This window comes from Crocodylus porosus, unplaced genomic scaffold (assembly GCF_001723895.1).
Source record: "Crocodylus porosus isolate Cpor-Errol unplaced genomic scaffold, CroPor_comp1, whole genome shotgun sequence".
Classification (NCBI taxonomy): Eukaryota; Metazoa; Chordata; order Crocodylia; family Crocodylidae; genus Crocodylus; species Crocodylus porosus.
The window spans coordinates 35,666,356-35,684,299 of record NW_017728909.1 but is presented as its reverse complement, the minus strand read 5'-3'; the positions used below and the strand labels follow the sequence as shown (position 1 = coordinate 35,684,299).

Below are 17,944 nucleotides of genomic sequence, written 5' to 3'. Positions count from 1 at the left end.
GAAGTTTTATAAAAGGAACATATGTGTTAGCTTTCAAACCTGCCCACCTTGTTGCTAACATAGATCTGATGCCAATTTTAATGGGATGAATTCCCATATAGAGTGAAGATTTTTTTTTTAAGTGTTCATATATAATGATCAAAGTTTGCCCATCAGTGGAAAATTAGAGACTCTTCCACTAATGCATGCAGCTTTAAATACATTTAATATTATAAATGACAGGTAAAAGAACACTTGAACACAGCAACCAGTGAACACCAACTGTTAGAATATTAGTTCAGAAGTTTTCTTGCTACAAGGCTTTAATCACCCAATATTTGCAGCAGAAAGTTACAGACAGTTGTGCTCTCAGTCTGAGAAGACAAGAAATTCAGGGGACGTTTCTCTCCTATGCTACAGACAGCTAAACACATGTAAAACACAGGTGGGAGGCTCTGACAACCCACTTCCTGACTGGAGGCACAGGTGAAGCTGCTGCTTTTTTTTTTTTTTTTGGAAAGTAAATAGTGTGGATTATTAGGACAACAAGATGATTGGGGAACAGCAGCCCTTGGGGATTCTTCTCATGGAGCTGGCAGACATTGAGGGGCATTAAAAGGTTAAAGGTTTCTATCCTAGCCTGTTAACATTCAACACAGCATATCGCATCCAAGTTTACTTGCATCCAGGAGTTTCATTTTAGGTCTCTCTTTAGGCCACGCTCTAGATTAACAGGGTACAACCTTTTTAGGTTCACATACCACTTCCTTAAAAATGCTTTGAAGTGAATGGATGGACCATCAAGCCCAAAGACCACAAATCATACATTTACCAAACTGGGGCCTCACTCTTTTAACTGAAGTTTCACACTCACTTCTCCTGTATTCAAATTGGAGTAAGTCACCTGCCCCCATAAAACAGACTCCTTCCTTACATAGGTGTTTAGGAGGGAGATTATTTGGGGCTCTCTGTACACAGTGAGAATGCCCCCGAGCAACTATGCTAGCCTCAACTAATAAAAGCTTAGGACAAAAGCTCTGACAATACTGTGCCCACCCAAGGCTAAACTGATACCCTGCCACCAGGATGAAAAATAAAAATGCATTCTTATACTTTATTGGAATACTAACGGTCCATGGAAGACACTAGACAATGTACCCCCCCTTGCCCCAAGTCAAATAAATACAGAAACTATACAGGACCAATGGATTTATTTCCAGGACCACCTTCAAGAAAAATGTTGTCTGTCAAAAACAACCACTTACTATGTCTTCAAAAAGCTTGGTTATGTTAACTGCAATTCTAAAAAAACCCAAAAAACCCCCCCAACTTTCTGAGATTGGAATTTTTGTCTTTATTTTTGAAATCAGTCATATCAGTAGTACCACATCATGGGTTTTTTATGTTTATGTCTTGAACATAGTGGTATTCACTGATAACTCAAAGATTTGCTGATGAAAATGGCTCAGCTCAGAACACTGGAGCTTAAAAAGATTTGCCACAATAACGGTAACAGTCAAACAATTTCATCTGCAATGCACCGTACTGTATCACTATCAATCTAATGGTCTGCAATGGTGTCTATTAGTGTAACATCTGATCCTCAAATTGGGCATCTTTAGTTAGAGCTTTTGGTTTAAAAAAAATGGGAGGCTTTTACCTCACCCATGCTGCAAGAGGTGTTTCTCCTGCATTATAGTACTGAGACAACCTGCCCACTGCCACCCAAGCTCAGGGCTCATTGCCATGTCATCACTTTTTTTTCCAAACATTTGAAGTTGGGAAAAAAGGGAAGAAACAGAATCAAGACGTCACACTTTCTCCCTTTGAGCCAGGTCAAGCTAATACACTGTTTCTTCCTCTACAGCATGGTTTGGTTTGATTTTATTTTAACATCTGTAAGCAGCCATGCAAAACCACTGAAGCTCCAGTGTTTACCGCTGCTTTTATTTCAATCCAATCAGCTGCAAAGAACTACTGACCAGCTCCAGCTGGGTGGAGAAACAGTGCCCTCTGAATTAAAATCTGCAGTAATTAGCAGAGGGACTCAGCCTTATTCAGCAACTGGCTGTAAACTCAGCAGATTGTGAACAACCCTGATATGATGTGTGCTTTACACCATAAGTAAAGCTAATCAACATCAAAACAAAAACAGGCAGCTCCCTTGAGCTACATACTGTCTGTCTCCCATACTAAAAACAAAATCTTAGAAGCTTTCAGAACAGCAACTGGATATTTTGTATGTCTAGCAGAAACATCTTCCCATAGGGATCAAAGGGGGCAGGAGGGTGCAAAAGCCCCCATGGCTCACCAAAAGCATCCGGGAATGTCTTCTAGCTAAAAGTACACCCAATGGAAGGGAGAGCCATCACCAGGGAGAACTATACTGCAGTAGCTCGGGGCTGCAGGGGGGCAGTCAGGAAGGCCAAGGCGGAGATGGAACTGGGACTAGCTTCCCGGATGAAGGACAACCAGAAGTCCTTTTTTAAACACATAGGGGGCAAAAAGAAGGTTCCAGGTAATGTAGGGCCCCTGCGGGACATGCTAGGAAATTTGGTTGCCACACCAGATGACAAAGAAATCATATTTAACAATTTCTTTGCCTCCACTTTCCTGAGCAGGGACCAGAACAGCCACCCCTCCCTCTGGGCCCCCCCTCAGGCCCCAGGGGAGGTGCACCTAGGCCAAGGGTCAGGGAGGATCAAGTCAGGGAATTTCTGGAGGGACTGGATGTATTCAAATCAGCTGGTCCGGATGATCTCCACCCTAGAGTACTGAGGGAATTAGCTGAGGTCATTGCGGGACCCCTGGCACGACTTTATGAGCACTCGTGGTGCTGTGTTGTGGTGCCAGAGGACTGGAAGAGGGCCAATGTGGTTCCCATCTTCAAAAAGGGAGGAAGGAGAATCCAGGAAACTACAGGCCAGTTAGTCTTACCTCGATCCTGGGCAAGCTTTTTGAGAGAATTATTCTGGCACGTGTCCACGAGGGGCCAGCAGGGGAGATTATGCTTAGGGGCAACCAACACGGGTTCATTAGAGGCAGGTCCTTGGCAGACCAACTTGGTGGCCTTCTACGACCAGGTCACCAAATCCTTGGATGCAGGGGTAGCAGCAGACATAGTCTTCCTGGACTTTTGGAAGGCCTTCGACCCTGTTCTCATTAAGAAACTGGGGGACTGTGGTGTTGACACCTACACAGTCAAATGGGTCACCAACTGGCTGGAGGGCCGCACCCAGAGAGTGGTGGTGGATGGGTCATTTTCGACCTGGAGGGATGTGGGCAGTAGGGTCCCCCAGGGCTCGGTCCTTGGGCCTGCACTGTTCAACATCTTCATCAGTGACTTGGACAAGGGGGTAAATAGCACCCTGTTCAAATTTGCTTATGACACTAAGATGTGGGGGCATGCCAGAAGGAAGAAATAGGCTACAATCGGACCTAGACAGGTTACAGGGATGGGAGGAAGAGAATAGGATGGGATTCAACACCTACAAGTGCAAGGTCACGCATCTGGGGAAGAAGAACCAGCAGCATACCTACAGGTTGGGGAACTCTGTTTTCGTCAGTGCAGAGGCAGAAAAGGATCTTGGAGTCATCACTGACTCCAAGATGAACATGGGCCAGCAGTGTGGGGATGCAGTCAGGAAGGCCAAATGCACCTTGTCATGCATCCACAGATGCATCTCAGGCAGGTCCAAGGAGGTGATCATCTGCCTCTATGCGGCACTGGTCAGGCCGCAGCTGGAGTACTGCATCCAGTTCTGGGCACCGCACTTCAAGAGGGATGTGGACAACATGGAGAGGGTCCTGAGGAGGGCCACTCGCACGATCAGGGGGCAGCAGAGCAGGCCCTCTGAGGACAGGCTATGGGACCTGAACCTGTTCAGCCTCCACAAGAGAAGGCCGAGGGGAGATCTAGTGGCCTGTTACAAACTAGTCAGAGGGGACCAGCGGGCATTGGGGAAGTCACTGTTTCCCCGAGCACTGCCAGGAGTGACCAGGAATAACGGTCACAAACTGGCAGAGGGTAGATTCAGGCTAGACATTAGGTGGTGCTACTTCACTGTCAGGGTGGCTAGGATCTGGAACCAACTTCCAAGAGAAGTGGTGCTGGCCCCTGGGGGTCTTTAAGAGGAGGTTAGATGAACACCTTGCTGGGGTCGTTTGACCCCAGTAATCTTTCCTGCCCTGGCAGGGGGTTGGACTTGATGATCTGCTCAGGTCCCTTCCAACCCTACAAACTATGAAACTATCCTGGGTTGTATTATCAAGGATTATTAAATCCTGAACAAACCAAGCATAGCCACTAAAATGGCAAATTAAAAAAATCTCCCCTCTATTCCTTCTTCTTTAGCATCTGGGCCAGCCACTGACAACCAAAAGATACTAAAAGATGAACACTGCAATCTGTATTACTACTTCCCTATAGTGAATATTAAAACAGATTGTGTCTAGCTCCTAATAGTCCACTGTGGACAAAACATAGCAAAAAGGTCACATTAAGAGTTTAAAGGTTTTAAAACATGCACCACATAGAAATAATAACTACAAAAAAATAGTACACTTCTTGAAGAAGAGAAAAATATAGCAACTGAGGTAAAATTATGTCTAGTAGACCACAACCTTCCGTAACCCCCCCCCCCATCACCCAGATAGCAAGTCTTTTTCACTCTCTGTCCTTGTTTAGCCTTATTAGTTTCCACTGGAAAACTTATAATTGTCCAGGTCTACCACACATCATGTAGGTCTTTTGTTACTTGAAGTACACTGAATACCTGGACACATGAGAGGATCATAAGAGCTTTCCAACAGCAGCCTCACCATTATAGTCACTATTATCAAATCACCTGAACATAAATTTCTGGGTGCCATCATACTGTTGGACCCTTTAACTTAATGCTGAAAGTACTCTAATTTCACCAGATAAGGAAAAGGTTGTGTTCTGAACAAACCCTGAGGACTAATACACAATTCTTATAACTACTTGCATCCCAAAACTAATTCTCTTCTTCTGCCCAGCTAGACTGAAGCAACTTATATCAAAGAGACTTAGATCACCAGAGTTACTAATGATTTAAACAGGCAAGCCAAAAACTTGGCTTAAACCAGGGATGGCTAAACTGCAGCACAGGTGCCACAAGTGGATTGGGCAGCCTTGTGTGTTTATGCAGCAGATCTAGGAGGAAATACAGCACAGCAGCAAATAGGGCAGGGAGCAGAAAACAGAGTAGACAACCAGGCAGGGAACACAGACTCAGGAGCAGAAAGCAGAGCAGCAGGTTGGGCAGAAGAGCAGAGGGAAGGTCTAACCCTAATTTGTGGCACACCTCCCATTGGCTTAAACCATCAATTTTAATCTTGTCCTGATTATATTTTCCTGAAGAGAAATCAGTATGTTCAACATAAAAATCCATTTGTAGCTAAAAATAGCACTTTTCTAACCAGGAGGATTATACCTATACATATAAATTTATGCATTTTATAGTTTTACATATATTTTTGGCAGGGTCTTAATTATCTGGGCTCTTAATTTCTGATTATGCTAAAATGGTTAATTAGTTAAGAGATTTGAAGTTTTTATAAATTTACAGAACTTCACTCCTTAATTTTTCTTCAGTGTGATTTTATTAAACTAGATGTGTAGACCTTATCATAACTGGAAATTCCTCCGATTTTTAAAAAAAAAAAATGATATTGCTTTTCCTTCCCATATTTTAGTTTGAAAAAACCAGACATCTGAAATCTTACTTGTTCACGGGCAAAATAGTCTGTAACAACATCCCAATCCCAGATCATTATTTAAAGCTTAGGGTCAGAAGTAAAAAACAAAACAAAACACCCCAAAACTTTAAAATCATGGCCTTGATTCACTAAGTGACTTATTTTGTGCCTAATCTTAAACAACTGCACGGCCCCAACGTGCCTAATTTTAAAAAATTGCTCAGTCCCCACATTAACAAACACTCAGTTCTTCAATATAAGAAAACTTAGTTCTTCACTTAGATCTTCGTTATAAGAAAAAGATAATGGACCACTTGAAAACTGCTAAGGGTCTCAGCAGACCACACAATAAACCGTTTTTTGTTTTATAAATCAAAGCACACAATTCATATTTTAATACCAGTAGTCTTACGTTACAAGTACAGATGTTCTCAATTGTTCCACAACCTTTCTGCGGACCACCTGATTTATATCTGAATGAGCTGCTGTCAAACCAAGCTACAAGACTGCAATTAAGTCAGTGTACTCATTTGATGTTTAGTAACAGAGTGCATACAGCTGGAATGGATCTACTTTGGCAGCCTTACTTTTAAGTCTTCGCTTTGTCTCATTCATGGTTCTTTCTCAGGCAGTGAGAGCAAACAGGGAATTATTATTCACCTTTTGCTCAGGAATATGGGGATAAATGAACTGACATATTAATTCTGTTTTGTAAGCACCCTTAAACAATCAGGGCAAAAGGGAAGGGCAAGGATATTAACAGAAACAAATCACAAAATGTTTAAAAAATGTCAGGTATGATGTGGTATTCAAGTTTCAATTTAGTTCTTTGCATTTTCTCCACCACTAGACAAGTCTTCCCTTCCTGGACTTAAGTGCTGGCTAGTTTTGTTGTAAGCCAGTAAACATTAAACCTTACTGCCTTGCCCATCCCTCCACAACCACTGCTAAAAGGAAGGTGAAACATGCTATCAGACTCTTCTTTTACAGTAGCCATGTACAAAAATGAGAGCCAAAAACACTGCTTTCAAAAGTCTGTGTTGAAGCTTTAATCCTAGGCTATTTTTCTAATGAGACAGTAAAGATCCCAGTAAAATTATGACAACTTTAGACATTATTTTAGAAGTGGGGGAGGAGAGGAAAGAAACTTTGAAAGGAGGAACCACAGTGTAATTAAATGAATCTTCTTACCCAAAAGAAATTCCTTTTCATTTAGAGCATTTTTTCCCTATAAATTACCAATTATCCCAGGATTCTTATCTGAACAAAGTTAAAAGTTATGTCTTTTTAAAACTGACACTATTTTAAATAAGCAGATATTTTAACAAGAGATTAAGTAAGATTTTACAACTATAACCTGATTTTTCCAAACTTGCAGGTAACCTAGATAACAAAGTAAAGATTCCAGATCTTGCCTTACTTCACTTGAAACATTTCTAAAAATACTGTTGTATATATTTTACTCAATTTTAAAATCATGCATGTATTGACTGCAGCAATGAATATAAGTAGGTGCTTTAGAACAGGAACCACAAAGACTTTCCCATAGTGGAAGTTTTTTTAAAAATCACTTTAATTACATGATTTGCTTATGCAATTTATGAATGTTTCCATACATTTTTTATTCAAGGCAATAATATATGGATATTTTTATCTGTACACATCTTCCACAAACACAGGCAAGTTAGTACTTGGCAACAACATTTTCACCAGTCAGTTTTGGAGGTTATGCTTAGATTAAATGCATTTCCTTTTATCAGTGTTAAATTCATCATCATTCCATTTAATCATCTATTTATTTCTTGAATTATGAAAAAGAAAAATATAAAAGCACCTAAATTTACCATTTCTCTACCATTTGTTATATTATCTCTTCTTCTATTCTTCACTAAATAGTTCAGATCTTTTACTGTACAGCTTATAATTGCTTTAGAAATACACATACCTTTCTCTATATTCATTAAAACGCCTCCCACATTAGAATTTAGTTCCCTGATACTACAATTTAGCCATATAATCCCTTTTATAATCTGATCAAGTTCTATCTTAAAACTAGTGAGGTGTTTTGCCCCAGCTACTGGTTTAGGAAAGCTGTTCCAAAACCTAGCTCTTCACCTCGTTGGAAAACACCTTTTAAATTCGAACCTAAATATACTTATGGCTAACTTATACTCATTTGTTCTTGTGCAAATATTATCTTTAGCTTAAATGGCTCTTTCCCCTGCTTCATGGAAGGGAAAAAGCTCTTAGCCTAGTTGCTCCTGTTCACAAGAAGTTATTATGGATAGTAGATCACAAAACAACTCAATCAGCTATTAGATAGCAGTGCCAAAAAGCCCCAGCTGAGGGTCAAATAGATGTGCTCCCTCTTTTGGTAAAGTGCTGGTTTTTTTGCACCCACCCAGCAGCCAAAAGTCTAATGTCGTTGCCTATAGCTATGTAGAAGCACTGACCTGTATGCTTTCAAATGCAACTCCTATGCAAGGAAGATTCAGTGCGCAATGATACAACAAGGGATCTGTATGTTATGAGTAGGATAGAGAGAAAAGGATTCAATTAAACAAGGTTTCTGCCCTCCACACTTGGCTGTACTAAGCTGTTAGTGTAGTAACATACAAAAAGACTAGATAGATTTCTGGGCAGCATACAGGAAAACCCAGCACTGCCAACTCAATAAATGAAGGGTCTGCCAAGAAGACAGATGGAGCCAGTGGCATACCTCCTGCAGCTTGGCACTACAGCTCACTACATTCCACACAAAGACGACAAGGAAAGTTTAACTGTGTATTTTATCTGGCTGAATTTTAAAATAAAGATGGCTTCTTTCAATTTTGCAATACATATAATTTTCCCCATTAACAAGCATGTAGATATAAAGCACTAATACAGTCAACCTTGAATTTCTGAGGTGTGGTTACATAAATACTTTTTATTATAAAATTATTATTTTTCCTCCTGTAATTATGTCAGGATATTCAACTTTCAGAGATGTAAAAGAGCAGCTGTGTTCATTAAAAACTCTAATGCTCTTTGGATGAGTACAAGTTAATAAATGGTACATTGGTTAAATTCCAAGTCTAAAAGAAACATTCCTTATTTTATGCTTAAAGTAACATTGCTGTTCTCTATTAAACAATGGCTGCACTTTGCTCCAGTACCAGCTGTGTGTCTTTGATGGATGAAGCAATGCTGTTTAGTTTGCATAACAGTTGAATTTTATAAAATGTTCTTGAATTCTTGGGATTAGTACACAAATACAAGATTATTTAGTTTATACTACTTACGAAATTTTCCAACTCCATTGCACATATTTCATTTTATAGATGTGTTTGTTGTCTATTTGATCAGCTACTCACCGTCCAAACAAATTCTCACAATAAACACAACCAGCTATGTTACCAAAGAAATTAATGTTATTCAGTTTAAGATGCATGCTTTATGGTGTTTACCATACTGTAATGACATACTATAAAATTTGAACTTTGACAAAAATCAAAATTTGACTAACTTGCAAGAAAAATAATGTACACTGTGTTGAAACTAATTATGCACTAGACAACTGATATTTGTCATTAATACAGAAATTATTTCACCATAGAATCATAGAAAATTAGGGTTGGAAGAGACCTCAGGAGGTCATCTAGTCCAACCCCCTGCTCAAAGCAGAACCAGCCCGAACTAAATCATCCCAGCCAAGGATTTGTCTAGCCTGATCTTAAAAACCTCCAAGGGTGGATATTCCACAAACTCTTTGGATAACCTCCTCCCAGTGAGAAAGTTCTTCCTAATATCTAACCTAAACTTCCCCTGAAGCAACTTGGGACCATTACTCCTTGTTCTGTCATCTGCCACAACAGTCTAGCTTCATCCTCTTTAGAACCCCCTTTCAGGTAGTTGGAGGCCACTATTAAATCTCCCCTCAGTCTTCCCTTTCCAGACTAAATAAGCCCAGTTCCCTCAGCCTTTTCTCAGAAGTCATGTGCCCCAGCCTCCATATCCTTTCTGTAGTGGAGGGCCTAACACTGGACACAGTACTCCAGATGAGATCTCACCAGTGCCAAATAGAGGGGAATAATCACTTCCCTCGATCTGCTGGCAATGTTCCTACTGATGCAGCCCGAGATGCAGTTAGCCTTCTTGGCAACAAGGACACGCACTTGGCTCCTATTCAGCTTACTGTTCAATGTCAACCCCAGTTCCTTTTCTGCAGAGTTGCTGTTAATCTGCCAGTTCCCAGCCTGTACCAATGCTTGGGATTGTTCCGTCTTAAATTCGGGACTTTGCACTTGTCCTTATTGGATCTTATGACATTTCTTTTGGTCCAAACCTCCAATATGTCTCAGTCTCTCTGAATCCTACCAGTGTTTCTACCACTCCCCACCCCACCGCCAACATGGCGTCATCTGTAAACTTACTGAGAGTGCACTCCATCCCATCTCCCAGGTTGCTGATGAAGATATTAAAACAAAATTCAGTTCAGTTCAATTACAGAAAAAAATCCCTTAAAATTTCTCTCCATAGTTTTAGGCTAATCACTTTTTGTCCTTTTTCAGAATCTGGAGGGGTCAGGAGTTCTCCTGGTGTCAACAGAGCATTTCAACCGAACAGTTAAAGCTGCAACTGCATACAAGGAAACTTTCCCCAAAATGTCTAATGTAACTGCATTCACCTTTCATATATCTTGCATTTTACTTTATTCACTGGTTGACATGTTGTTTCATTCTGTCCTATACCTATTATAGCTTCAAATTAGAATAAAGTAAGGATTCGATATCTTATACGATCACAAAATAATGTCAAGAGAGGATTGTTACTTGATTTTTTAACATGGAATGCAACTCTTAACATTAGCTGTCAGGTAAGATTTTTAGTTGAACACATATCTAAAATTTTAGAGTAAAAAAAGTCTGCTTCATTGTGAAATTTCCTATTATTTCAAGTTTTTAAAAAGTAACTACTATTTATGAAAACGTTTTTATGCTTACGGCACCTATCAAGTTACTTTATTGTTTGTGTAACATTAAGTGCACAGTTAAGAAAACCCTCTCTCACTTGTGCTATTTTAAAATTTTTCAAATTCAACCTTAGCCTAAAGGTAACTTTTTTCTGAAAAATGTGAATGAAATCCATTTACCCATCTGAGAACTGCATTCGAAAAAACATTTTCCTGCTGTACAAAACAGAAAATTGAAGGCGTCTTTCTGCTATGCCTTTATGCAACATGAAGACATTCATATAAAACTTCAGATCCTGATCCCTCCACTAGCCAATTGAGGGACGTTTTACACGCTCCCTAAAAACACAAACCGTAACTGAAGAAATATCAGGTTTCATTAAATCCATCCTAAAACCACTTTTCACCCAAAGACCGAGTTTTATCTGAGACACAACAGACTTTCTAAGAAAACTCAAAAACACAGACCACCTTCCCAGCAATACCCTCATAGCCATCATGGATGTCACCAGCTTGTACACTAGCATCCCACAGTAGGATGGCATTCAAGCCTTCCTCACATATCTACAAGAGCAATATTATAACTCAAAGTACAGACCTCAGGATATTACTGCATTTATGTACTTCATCCACATACACAACTTCAGCTTCAACAACCAACACTTCCCTCCAGACCAGCACTTCCCAACTGGTGTGCCATCAGGCATGTCCAGGTGTATCGTGGCATTTTGGGCTGGAGCCACATCCCCAGCCAGCCAGACGGAGAGCATGGCTCCAACCAGTGAATCCCACGCTGCACCATGAGCTGCTCTGCTTTTGGCTGTGAGCCACCCTCCTCTGCCCTGCTCCACTTCCGGCCACTTGCCATCCTCCCCTTATCCCCGTATTCAGTTGGTGTGCCGTGGGGTGGGAGACGCCACGTAACTGCGTGGTGAAGAAGGTTGGGAAATGCTGCTCCAGACCATAGGCACAATTATGGGCAGCAAAATGGACTCACAATATGCCAACCTTTTTATGGCTCACCTGGAAGCAGAATTCCTCAAGAACTGCACCATCAAACCAATGCTATACCTAAGATACTTAGATGACATTATCATCTGGACCAAAACCCTGCAGTCTCCAATTGATTTCCATTAGAAATTCAACAATCATCACTCCTCTATCAGACTATTGCTTGAATACTCAAACACCAACATTTCCTTTTTGGACACTATAATCAATATCCAAAATAGTAAAATACAAACCACCATATACAAGAAACCTACGGACCAACATACATATCTACACAGAACCAGCAATCACCCTAAAACACACCAAAAAGGCTGCAATTTACAGCCAAGCCCTCCAATACCACTAAATCTGCACTAAGGAGAATACCTGTGATTGCCACTTCACAAATCTCAAAAGGGCTTTCACCTAACAAGGACACTACTCCAGAGAGACACTTCTGAAAGAGCCACTCGGATACCACACAAAGATTTGCTGCAGTACAAAACGAAAATCCCCACAAATCACACACCATTACATACCATCCTTTCTTGGAACCTACACTAAAAATCCTCAGTTGCAACCCATAATAGAAGAAGACCCAATTCTTATAGAGATCTTTCCAGAACCACCCATCCCAGCTTTCAAACAAACACCCAACCTTACCAACCTCATCACCAGAAGCAAACTTCCTATGATTCGAACAACACTGAGTGGATCCAGACCATGCCAGAACAAGAAATGTAAAACTTGCCAACACATCTCTGCCACTCCAACAGTAACTACACCCCACAACAAAACTTTCACCATTCCTGGATCTTACACCTGCACCTCCAAAAATGTAATATATCTCATTCAGTGCACCAAATGCCCTGATGGAAAATAGGTAGGAAAAAACAAACAACAACTGTGTACCAAAATGAATGCACACCGAAAATCTATCAAAGACAAAAATATTCCATTACCTGTGGGTGCACACTTCTCATAAGACAACCATTCGCTCTCCAATCTCTCAGTTCTAATCCTCAAAGGGAATTTACAAAACACCCTTCGTAGAAAAGCCTATGAACTTCACTTAATAAATTTTCTGGATACAAAAAATTATGGACTTTATACAATACAGACATAGGATTTATGACACATTACAAGCTGCTGACATCTGATTCACCAGGTACCTGCCTGAGTTTACTAGGGGTGCACCAATAGAGATTTTGCAGGCTGATACTGATAGCTGATTTTTAAGGAGACATATCAGCTGACTGATCCAAATTCTGATACAGCTGCAATCATCTGTTAAGTTCTTGGTGGTTGAAGGGGAGGGAAGGAGCATGGGGGTGGCAGATCAACACCCTCCGTTGTGAGGCAATGGGGCAGGAGCAGATGCTGCTCAGCTGGGTGGGGTGGGGTGCAGGACAGAGCCACAGCTCAATTGGGAAAAGGGGAGGTGGTAGGGGGCAGCTCTAGCTGCTGTGTGCACCCTGGGAGGGCACGGGGGCAGGGAGGGTGTTCCCCAGATCTGCGTGGGTCAGGGCAGGCTGCAGCTGCAGCCAGGGCTGCAATGGGCTCTTATCGGTGGGGTCTGGGCTCGGGGTGGGTGGTGGAGGGGGATATGGGGGGTGGGGCCTGCAGCAACCCCAAATTTTGCTGTAGCCCACCCATACATAACCCTGCCCTCCCAGTATCAGCCCACAGTGGCAGCCCACCCTTCCCACGCAAATCCATGAGGCAAATGCCCCTCTCCCCCCACAGATGAGCTGTGACTCCATCCCACGCCCCACCCCGGCAACCCCTGCCCCACTCCCCTCCCTCACCACAGGGGCATTGATCTGCCCTCCTGCACGCCCCGCCTTGCCCCCACCCCACTTCTACCACAATGGACTTACTAGCTGTATGCAGTTCTCCAAGCTGCTGGGCTGTGCTCCTTGCTGCCTGTGTACTGCGCTGTGGCTGCATGCATGGGTATTTATTGGCTAAATTATCAGCCACATCGGGTCGATTTCTGATACAGCCCGTTTTTTTATTTTTATATTGGTGCCGATCTGATATTGGACCAATGTATTAGTGCACCTCCAAAGCTTACCATTTACACATTTTTCACCCCCTTCTACCTTGGAGAACTCAATATTACAGCAGAGTCTCCCCTGCTTATCTTTTGCGTTCCTTCACTCATTATTTCCTCCTGCCTTCGCTACTCGTTTTCCAAATTTCCACCTATTTACATTTTCACTGACCTTCTGTTACACTTTTAGCCTCTTTCTTACCTTGGAGATCCTGGAACAACAAGAGAGTCTCCCAATGCCTGAAGAAGGGTACTTGTGCCCAAAAGCTTGGAAAGAACTTTTTTCCAACTACTCTGTTGGTCTTATAAAAGATACTACATCTACTCAAAGATCCTGGCCAAGCTTTAATAAAAGATTCTTCCTAACTATTCTATACATTTCTAGTAAGCTTAAAAGTAGAAATTAGTGAAGTGTAAAAGTAGAAAGCGAAAGACATTTTTATAAATCACAATGGATTTTAACTTATCATATACATTGCCATTCATGTATGTACAAAGTCTCATAGGTTCGAAACTGCTGAACTTTACAAATTCAATTTTCCAGATGGCTGAAACCTAAATTCTCCCTTAAGCATTAGTCCATAGGCTATTTTGCTAATTAAGCAACTGAAATATTAATCCTATATATTTTTGCCATGAAATTTAGTATTTTGGAATTCTTTCTGGGCTTGCAGAATAATGCACATACAAGTAAATAAAATCAGTATTATGTTATGCTAAATGTATTTTTTTCTGCTGTTATATTATGAAGATTTATAGCTGCTCAAATTTTCAGCCACAGAAGTACATAATGAAAGATGCAGAAAATAGTATCTTGGTAAGTATGCAACATACAATGTTCAGATTACAGTTTTATAATATTTGAAAAAGTCAGATAACCGAGTTAAGGTATTCACTGTAGAAACAGAATTCACTCACAAAATACACATGCAGTGATTTGAATTACTACCTGTGATGCAAAGCATAATTATACAAGACCATTCTGATAGATAAAAACAATTGTTTGCCTTCTACATACCTTAAGAAGCTGTTTGCCAACTGTTGGACTCATCTTCTCATCCACCATAAGAATTACTATACCTCTGTCATCCATACCTCGACGCCCTGCACGACCCGACATCTGGATGTATTCGCCTGAGGAGATCTAGAATCATAAGAAAAAGAAAACTCCAACTATACCTGAAACTAGAGACACAGAAGGCCAAAATTGGTATACTTATCCAACTGCATAAAATAATGGCTTTGAGCTGTGCAAAAAAATGAGTGGCATAACATAAGAACCATTTATTTGGACCTGTAGCAAGTAAATCACTTATGGGCAACTGAAGTCCCCACTAAGGATACAGAACCACAGACAATTAAGGTTGGAAAGGACCTCAGAAGGTCATGTAGTCCAACTCCCTGCTCTAAGCAGTATGCTGATAACAGCAAGCAATATATGTCCATTTATATCACAACAAGTTTGCATTACAGCATGTCAGTCATTGCTTTAATAAGGATGATACATGAATGAAAGCTAACTTGCAAAGACTCATCATTAGACAAGAGTCTGACGATGCTTCTAAAACTGAGGAAATAACATAAGAAAATGGGTGAAGTTACATCAGGATTATTAGAATAAACTGTTAAGTTTCCCAAGTTTGTAACCCAGGAGTATTGGAATTCCAGCACCTCCTGGATGATGGCAAAGTTACAGGTGGATGTGACTATCTATTTTGAATGTACTACAATTACAGTGTTTGCCGTCTCCAGGTTAAGACTATTGCAATGCACTCTACCTGAGGAAATGCATTCAGATCCAAAGAGAGAATGCGTACATCTAACTGAACAGTTAACAACAGATATGCACAGTATTTCTGCTCTACCACCATCTTACATTGGGCTAATCACTTGTTCTCTTCACATTTCAGTTTTCCTATACAGTAGCATGAGAACAGCGGAGCTTGCCTTTGCATCAGTTTGAAGTGTAAAAAATAAAATGTGTTAAGTATTATCATTATTATTAATGAGATTATAATAATTTGTTTAGCTAATGCTGAATATGGTCCTTTACAACCAGGTCACACACTGCCTTGACACAGGAGCTGAGGCAGATGACATCTACCTGGACTTTAAGGCGGCCTCCGATACAGTTTTGCATCCCATTCTCATAAGGAAGCTAGCAGGCTGTGGAGTGGATGCTTACACACTCAGGTGTGTGGCCGACTGGCATAGGGATTGAACCTAGAGAATCATGGTGGATGGGTCGTTTTTGGCCTGGAAGGAGATGGGCAGTGGTGTCCTGCAGGGTTTGGTCCTTGGATCGGTGTTATTTAATATCTTCACTGGCGATATGGATGAGGGTGTAGAGAGCACCCTCTCCAAGTTCACAGATGACACCAAGTTATGGGGCAAAGTTAACACACTGGAGGGCAGAGTGCAGATACAGGTCAATCTGGACAGGTTGGATCAATGGGCAGAACGAAACAGGATGCAATTCAACAAAGACAAATGCAAGGTACTCCACCTAGGGAGGAGGAATCCCCAGCACACCTATAGGTTGGGGGAAGACCTCCTCAGCAGCTCAGTGGCTGAAAGGGATCTTGGAGTCATAGCTGACTCCAAGATAAACATGAGCTGGCAGTGTAACAAAGCCAATCGCACCTTGTCGTGCATTAGCAGATGCATGACCAACAGACTGAGGGAGGTGATGCTTCCATCTATGCGGCATTTGATAGGCCACAGTTGGAGTACTGTGTCCAGTTTTGGGTGCCGCACTTCAGGAGGGATGTGGAGAATCTGGAGAGGGTCTAGAGGAGAGCCACTTGTATGATTAGTGGCCTCCATGCAAGACTCTACAAGGGGAGACGAGGGATCTGGATCTCTTCAGCCTTCACAAGAGACTTCTGAGGGGAGACTTTGTAGCAGCCTATAAGTTTATCAAGACAGGACAACAGAGAATCGGAGATGTGGTATTTAACAGGGCACCCCTAGGAGTAACTAGGAATAATGGGTATAAACTAGTGGAGAGTAGTTTCAGGACAGACATTAGGAAGAAACGTTTCACAGTAAGGGTGGCCAGAATCTGGAACAGGCTGCCAAGAGAGGTGGTACCATCACCTAACTTTGAGGTCTTCAAGAGGAGGCTAGATAGGCACCTAGCTGGGATTGTCTGACCTCGGTCCTCCTTCCTGCCTGGGGCAGGGGGTCGGACACAACGATCCTTCAGGTTCCCTTCCGACTCTACAATCTATGAATCTATGGTGGCCCATTTATTTCAGAGACCTAACACAGAATGTATACCACCATACAATGATTTCTATTTGCTGCTGTCGGTTTCTGGATGCATTGTATGATGTGTTTTTAAGTATTTTAACTGCTTTTGAGTCTCTGCCATTTAGAGTTGGTCTCTCTTTTTACCCCATGCATTAGTATGACAAATTAGGTATTCTGAAGTACTTGAGCTCCTGGTATAATGCAGAAGGTGGCAGGAGTCAGAGCTCTCAGCAAGTGATCATCCTTATATGAGTCTGCTTGATCCTGGCCTTGATGATTTTCACAATAAAATACATGATGAAACTTTCCCATGCTTTTCTTAGGGATTTTGGAAACTATTAATTATTACTGGGAAAGACTGACAAAATGTGGTTTCAGAATTTGGACCAAACTGTATCTGAATATCCTGAAAGGCAGTTATGAAGCATTTTAAGCCCATGTTTTGATGTCCTTTTGCTAATTTTTAAAGCTGCTTATTATGTACTCTCTAAAGAAACCTAAATTTTAGCTAGGGTAAGTGTACATTTCTTAATAATTACATTAAGTGTGCATGAATTAAGGTAAATATTTTTACTGTAGCAAATACAGAGTCTTTGCATAAAATTAAATCTAGAGACACCCTAAGTTCAAGTAACTAAAGCCAGTTATTCATTAATGGAATCCTGAACTTCACTCACCCATCTGAAATCTTTCCCATCGAATTTACGAGCACTCGTGAACAACACTGTCCTGGCTGGCATGTTAATTCCCATAGCAAAAGTCTCAGTTGCAAATAAGGCCTATTTAGAAAAGACAATATTAGACAACATTTTTCATTTAAGAACACTGAAAACACTTAAAATATTCAGTGGCTAGATAAACCTTTTCCACGTGACATCACTTTTAATTTTACAGGACAGTTTATACATGTATTTTAAATATGCATTTGTAAAAATATTTAGAAGAAAACATGTTTCTAATATTCTGTATGTTCAACCTAGCTAAAACAT

The 17,944-nt window shown here is 41.1% G+C and overlaps 1 protein-coding gene across 1 annotated transcript in view; it reads right to left on the bottom strand.

The window, feature by feature from the left end:
• SKIV2L2 (Ski2 like RNA helicase 2) overlaps positions 1 to 17,944 on the bottom strand; it is a 92,268-nt gene that overhangs the window by 52,818 nt on the left and 21,506 nt on the right. Inside the window, exons 14-15 of the mRNA XM_019532066.1 lie at positions 17,633 to 17,734; positions 14,719 to 14,844 (exon numbers count right to left, since the gene is read on the bottom strand). Of these exons, the coding sequence (XP_019387611.1) occupies positions 14,719 to 14,844; positions 17,633 to 17,734 (228 nt within the window). The remainder of the gene's footprint in view (positions 1 to 14,718; positions 14,845 to 17,632; positions 17,735 to 17,944) is intronic.